The sequence below is a fragment of the Austrofundulus limnaeus genome, unplaced genomic scaffold (assembly GCF_001266775.1).
Source record: "Austrofundulus limnaeus strain Quisiro unplaced genomic scaffold, Austrofundulus_limnaeus-1.0 Scaffold197, whole genome shotgun sequence".
Classification (NCBI taxonomy): domain Eukaryota; kingdom Metazoa; phylum Chordata; class Actinopteri; order Cyprinodontiformes; family Rivulidae; genus Austrofundulus; species Austrofundulus limnaeus.
In genome coordinates this window covers 123,423-130,911 of record NW_013952599.1, presented here as the reverse complement: position 1 = coordinate 130,911, position 7,489 = coordinate 123,423, and the positions used below count along the sequence as shown (strand labels likewise).

The following is a 7,489-nucleotide window of genomic DNA, read 5'->3' as shown; positions in this document are numbered from 1 at the left end:
GTATAAACAACTGTGTTAAATCATTTTCATTTATTCAGAAGACACAGCACTGCGCACCGTACCCCCCACCCCTCCCGCGCACAGTCGCAGGTGGTCTCAGTTGCGGTTCTGAAATAAGCATTTTAAAATGTTTTCAAAATAAGTCTGGCACTTTGGAGAAAACCCGGGACTCACTGGAGGGATTATGTATCCCCTCAGGCCTGGGAACGTCTCGGAGTCCCCCAGGACGAGCTGGAAGGTGTCGCTGGGGAGAGGGGGTCTTTCTGCTGCTGCCCCCGCACCCGATAGCGGATAAGCTGGCCAGACGGACAATTTATATTGTTAGTCTAAATTATTACATYTAAAATTATAACTCTAATTCAAGCAGAATAGCCTATTGTCAACATAATTATGGAGTGTGATTTATTTTCAACTCAAAATATCTTCAAACTAACGAAATATAAGGTTATTAATGAAGAAAACCCGTCTGGATAACAGCAGACTGACTGCTCATAAAATATACGACAGGTCTGGACCACTAGTAAATTTTGTTCGTATCTGAAAAAAATCTTAGAATATGAAAACATTGGTGAATGGCACAAATTCTCCTAAATCACTCGTACGCACAATTTAAGAACAAATCCGTGTGTACGAACGGTTCTTGCATGAGGCCCATTGTGTATATTGAGACTCTGTTTGCACCAAAACACATTTATCTTGGGAACCCAGAACCCATCTCCTTCCTGAAGGATGTGATGGCGGAACATTCCCATTCCATTCATTCTTATTATTGTTATTATTCATGAGCAATAATAGTTTGGTCTTCAGAGTGACAGAACAATCTTTAGTACAGATGATCTTGTTTCAGTTTTGTTCACGTTTAGCTGACTTTGCATGTGTGTAACTTAATGTTTAGTGGTATGCATGTCACCTGGAGGACATGCAGGGTAGATTGGAAGAGGAGAACCAGGCAGTATTCCTGGAGCATTGTCGATTGGGGGTGGGGGTGGGGGGGGTAAGGTGTGACTCTGCTTTCAGGCATCTCTTTTATCCCCTTTCCTTCATGAACCAGTGTCCCGTGAAATTGGGCTCTAAATTACAAGACTGTGTGAAGGTTTTAAAAACAATTCGCTCAGCTGCTAAGGACATTGACTGGACCTCAACATTCAGCAGCGGCCCGTCAGTGGGCCTGACTTGGTTTGGGACTGGTCCAGTGCTAATAAACAAGTAGAATATTTCTCTTTATAACTTTGCAGAGGATGCACTGGTTTTATCTGCTTCATCACTGTCATCATTATCAGCTCTGGCCCATGACAGGGATGGTTACGATTTTGGATTTGGAGTTATAGATCAAAGCTGTTTCTTCTGTTTGCCTTGCTGTGTTCTTCTCTCTCTGGTAAAACATTGTCTTTATTTGAATAATAAACTCTTATCTCAGTGAGTTACTGTTGTGCTTCTGACTGCATTCCCTCACTGTTTCTCTCTTCTTCCTCTCCACTTTGTCTTTAATCGCACACACACACACACACACACCCTCCCCCCTCCCCTCAATGAGTTTTTATCTACTATCCTGGCCCTCACCTCTTGTTGTCCTTCTTTCCCTCCACAGAAAAGAAAGTAGAGAGATATTAGATTCTTAAATATCACTTGAGTTATTCTTTTCTTTTCTATCAGGCTGTTGAGCTCATGCTACAAATTCAATCTACTCTCTCTATTGAGCTGTAAACATCTTGCTTAGATGGATTCCTCTCTATAGTTTAGTGGTAGTGAGCTATTTTCCTTTCAGTAAACTGCCTAACATTAGATTTTTGTCAGAAATTCGCATTTAGGCTGACAATCTCTAGTAATTCACAATAATAAAAACATTGTAATAGATGGACTGATAGCCATCAGTTACAGTCACATGTACATTGATTCTGTTCCGCCTTCATGTCCCAGATGGAGATATACCCTCCCATATGTTTGAACACGCCCAAATGTTGTGCTCGAAAAGAGCATAATGAAGGGCTGAGCTTGGAAGCAAGTTCTTGTCTGATTGGTTGATTCGTATGCTGGAGGGGCTTTTGTCAGAAAAAGCCATTTGTCAGCAAAATCTGCCACTCAGGTTGAAGCCTACAAAATGTGGACAAAACTCAATTTCAGCATTAATGGAATAATAACACGGTCAATGTGCTGTCTACTGGAGCAGAGCAAAAGGTCAGCCTGGGGTCAAACTTTTGAATGCTTAGTTCCAGACCTTGTGGGCTCAGCACTTAATTCAAACCCATTGATAATTAAGGTTTTTGCTAAATTCAAAAGAAATTTTAAAAAAAATTACCATCCCATAGTTAYATTCAAGTCTTTTATTCACCTGCCTTGAACTTATCAAATGAGTCTGAAAGATGAGCTGCATTTGTCTTGTGTTAATAAAACCCTTTTTAATATTGTGATAGTAACGTACATTTCTTTATTTCTCAGGGTTACTTCTTGCTGTTTGAATCCATGTTGGACACTGTCCTGCATGCCAGAGACCTTTATTTGGCTGACGATGGTTCAGGTAAGTTGAAGCTGATAAGTGTTCAGTATCTTTTTAAAAAAATATGCCAAAAAGACATAAATGTCTCATTTATTAGAAGAGTGACAAAACACTAAAAAAAGGGGGCATGATGATATGATTTATTCTAACAAATGTCTTTGTTTTTTTTTATCCAATGACAAAGCTTTTAAATGGATTTGTGTCCCCAAATGATTTTGTTTTATTTGTTAAGGGTGTGGCTTTTTTTTTGTTTGTTTTTTGTTTTTTGTTTTTTTTCCTGTCACTGAGTGGTACCACGTCCTTCACATCGTATTTGTTAGATCTTGTGCCAGCTGGTAAGTTTAGTTCACAACAGTCCACAATAGAAGGTACAACAAATTTGAAAATGAGAATATTAATTTTTTAAATCTTTCTTATGCCATTAGAATCAGCAACCCTCGACCTATTTACTACATTCTGAAGAAGTTTTCAATTACAATGTGAACCTTATTTTTAACTTAACCATTTTTAATAAAAATATATGTAATAAATATCATCATATTCTCTTAAACTTAGGGTAAATCAGCCTGTTCTTTCTGCAGAACTGACAAATGTAGCTTTGACTAAATCACCTGGGTTTGTTTGGTCTCTGTACTTGTTTTTATTTTGCTAACAACTTGACAGAAGTCTTTAGATATCTGTAATAAAAGATGGGCATTTTTAATTGCAAATTTGAGTCTGAATATTAAAACCTGGTTGTTCACTGATTCAGTGGCTTGATGTACATGGAAATGCACTCTCCGTTTTGTCACCCTATCACTGCCACAGATTTAATGACTTGTGCCAAATGTGTCCAAGCTGAGGAACGGTTCCACCACACTGCCTTTACTGGCTCTTTGGGACCTGAGAGTGGTCACATGTACACACAGGCAAACACACATGCACACACACACACACAGAGGGACAGCTACAATGACAGGGCCTATAGAGACAGATATACTGCTGGAAAAGATTGGACAGGTGAGACGTGACCTAAGCAAGGCAAAAAGTTACAGGTCAAAGGTGTCCAGACTGTTCGTCATGAGCCTTAAGCATTGATGGTCCCCACGCAGTGTGCTTATCCTGAATGCGCTGCCCGCCATAGGAGGTGAAATGAAACACACTCAAAATCATTAAAAAATGCATGCAGCCTAATTATCTGTTCTGCCAAGGGTGAAAAACAAATTGAATTTGGGTTAGAGGATGAGAGCCCARGACAAATACACAAATGAGCACTAAGCAATTGACTACAAATATCTTCTAAGAAAAAGGAAAATGAAAAGTAAAAATAATGGCATGTAAATATACAAAGCATAAGGAGTGAAAAGTGAAGTACTATCAGTGCAGATAACAATAAATCCACCAGTTCACATAAAACACAATGGTTTCTGTAATCAGGTGTTAAAGAATCTGAAGCAAAATTATCACTGTTCTGTGCCTCTATCATCAAAGGCAAAAAACACTATTTTCAAATAAATGTAGTAATTTGTCAGCTATTCTTTTAACACCAGTATAAAAAAGAAATATTAAATTTAATTCAACATTATGTTCCATTGAAAAAAATTGGTGAATAAATATTTTACAAAATATATGGAAAGACTGATGATGAGTGCTATTTTAAGCATATGCTCCGCAGGCCACTGCGGTGTTGAGACCTCTGCTCTAAGTAAACAGACAACGCTGATCCCCAGTTTACACTACATGYGTCTCYGCTCCGCTGCGGCCCGACCTCAGCATCAAATACATTATAATCAATGAGAGTATTTACACTGGCTCCGCACRGCGGTGGTGAGCGGACAGATCCACCAAAATTTGATCCAATCCWATTTTTRCCAGACGCCGGAGCTGCTCYTGAGTCAATCTACAAAGATCACGTCGCACCAACAGGAAAAGGMATAAGCACAACATACGTATTTTCAAAATAAGACACCATAATGTTGATTAATTTTGTCGAAATCCCAGCTATAGTAATAAATATATAGATATATTTCTACACAAATCCTGTCAGAATGTATCATTCTGTTTGGGAAGCAGATGATAACATGTTGCATGAAGCATATGTGTACACACGCCGATACACGTGGATTTTATTTTGAAATCAGAAGTTTCAAAAAGATGAAGCGATACAGTTTCAGCTGGGTTTGGAGTCCATCTTCCACAGAATTAATTATTTTTTGCTTTGACTTCCACATTTATCACTGGATTTATCGCACAATCTCCTTCCTGCACACGCTTCCTCCTCTGTGTGTCGCACCGGAGCGCAGCTGAGCGGAGGGGAYGCTATATAAATTGGAGTGCAAACGAACAGCTGCAAACTGCACACCACAGCACAGTGGAGCAGAGTTGCATGTAGTGTAAGTCCGGGGTTTGGCTGGTGGGTGGACATGTAAAGACTGGCAGTCCGCCAGGGCAATAAAATACTGGAGGAAACCCTGTAATTACGAAGCTTTTTAAATTGCTATTTGAATTTCATGAAGATATCATGAAGATTTCGTGGAGATACTGAAGTAAAAAAAATACAGTACATCTCAGTAATTAGAAGCTCCTAGGTTGTTTTTTTTWATTTTGTGTACCTTTGTTTTCTTTTGGCATTGGAGTGAATTTACATACTGAATTAAAAATAGACCCATTTCATGGCAGATATTTTGATTTCAAAGAGTAAAACATAAGCATACCAATATAAGCTACAATCCATTTTTGCATTTGTGCCAACTGGTTGCTTTGTAGAACTAAAGGCCTCCACATACTCCACCCAAAGCCAATCAGTCAATGCGTGGTYACGTGGTKGTTCAGCATTCGTTTTCACACACGCACCTTTCATAGCCCCYGAGACACACCGAGCCAAGCTCCTGGGATACGTCACTGCATGGGGTTGCTTCCCGYTGGAGACTACATTCCTGTGGAAAAACAAAAACAAAATTGCGATCCGCCATTTGTCCACAAATCTGTCCTGGTTAAAGCTCAACACTTTTCTGCAAGTACATTCCTCCGTGCATGGTGTCTGTTTTACCTCCATGAGTTTATGGCCGTTTAGCTATCTTTGTAAATGTCTGCTCCCGGGTATAACAGTCGGCTTCTGGAAACGAGTAGTTGAAGCAAAATGCAGCCTCCRWGTACTTTCAGCACAAATAAACACAGCCATAAACAGGGCTGTGACAAAAAGGGCGGCAGATTCAAAGCTGCAAACAGCATAAMCCAATTTTCACAACTGTGACAATGAGAACTGATTGTAACAGTTCAGATGAATCATGCAGTGGCCTTTGGGTAAGCAAGAGTTCATTTTTCAATTCAAAATGTCTAATTTAAAGTTGTCCTTTTTAACTAACTTGAGTCGGACATTAATAATAGCTCATTTAATAAATTTGTAACTGTTACAAAGGTTTTTTATTTATCTGAATTCTATAGGAAAATGTACTTGAGGGAAAATTGCATTTAAGCAAATTAACTCATTTAATTTAAGCATCAGAAAATYAATGAAACCAAAATGGGGAATAAAATATTTCAAGTCATTGTCTTACTTTACCTCTATTCTTGAGTTTATTTTCAGATTTTAGTGTGTGTGCACTTGGCTGTGCTGAGTTATGAGTCCAGCCCTGCRGTACTGCTGCTATATGTGTGTTTAAGCTACATCAGAACAGAGTTACWGCAGCTCTCCCATTCTCCCCACTACATTAACTTCCCCTTCATCCTTAAATGTGTCCCCGCATGCCTGGCACAGCACAGTGTCCAGGGAAAAGATATCTGTTTTGTCCTGTACCCCTCTCCCACACTTGCTTTTTCTCCTTTACACAGATGACCAAGGGGGAGGGAAAGGGAGCAAGAGTTGGGGTTGGGGGGTATGTAGGGGGAGCTGGGCGTATGACAAACGGGCTGCGAGCAGCGAATCGAGAAGGACGCAGATGTCAAAGCCATGAATCTAGCAACACCCGCGCACACTACCACTCTCCTTTTTTTTCTTCATCTTTCTCCTTATCACACCCTGCTTTGGGTTTTAGTTAGTCTCCGTCTTATAGACAGCCTTGTCCAGATTCTGTTCAGTCAGCACCTCTCCCCTCACCTAGCTCACACAATTACTCACGTCAATCAGAATAAAATGAAGTGACAAATCTGTTTGCATGTGTAAGTGTGTAAATAAGGGAGTGTGCAGTCATCAGGTCTGGCGACACTCACAGGGTCACAGGCAGGTTTGAGCTAAGAGAGRCCATGAGTTGCCCATCACAGAGCTGTCACCATCTATTCACACATTTTATGGGTAGATGTCTTGAAGGTTGTGAGACTGTGCACCGCTTAACTGGAAAACTAAAAAAAAAAAATTCTAAAAAAAAAAAACTCGCTGAAAAGTTTATATTTTTAAATCTATGAAACTTGTGAAAAAGTATGAAATATGATGCATAGCTGTATACTGTAAAGTCACAATGTATTTCAAATTTTCACACATTTTTGTGTCCTGTTTCAGTCTTTCCCTTAAACTGTAAAAGTATACCTACAGTACAAATGCATGAAAGTTGGAGCTAGAACTACACAAAGTCTCTATGTCCTCAAGGATTCTTTTTGGTTGAAGAAACTAGAACTGGTGTTGGTCCAGACCCAGATTTAGTGGGTTCAGTGGGTGCGCTCGAACCAGCTTTCTGGATAAAATGGGTGCTTGGAAACTCCCCAAAGGACAACATTCCGGGCATGTTTTCTGCTCGCTTCAGTTCAGTAAGGAATGCTGATGCATAACAACAAACCAAGCCTCCCTGATATTTTCGAGAAAACGCATGGGCAAATTTTTGTTTTATTTACCTGTGCTTTGTGTAGGCATTTATTGTCTTGAGTTCTGGTGTTAAGGCGACAAAAAAGCTAATTTTCAGCCAAGAACTAAGGAAAGTTTTTTTTTTCTGAAAGCACATTGTACTTGCTAGTGTTCCCATTCAGTACACTGAGATCTAATTTGAATACAGATTTGCTCCTATACACCTATAATCTACTTGTATA

General features: G+C 39.6%; 1 protein-coding gene across 2 annotated transcripts in view; it reads left to right on the top strand.

Moving 5' to 3' along the window:
- Nucleotides 1-7,489, top strand: part of prmt3 (protein arginine methyltransferase 3) — an 80,301-nt gene that overhangs the window by 29,363 nt on the left and 43,449 nt on the right. For both annotated transcript variants that reach the window (XM_014018608.1, XM_014018609.1), the window contains exon 11: nucleotides 2,437-2,515. In XM_014018608.1, the coding sequence (XP_013874062.1) occupies nucleotides 2,437-2,515 (79 nt within the window). The remainder of the gene's footprint in view (nucleotides 1-2,436; nucleotides 2,516-7,489) is intronic.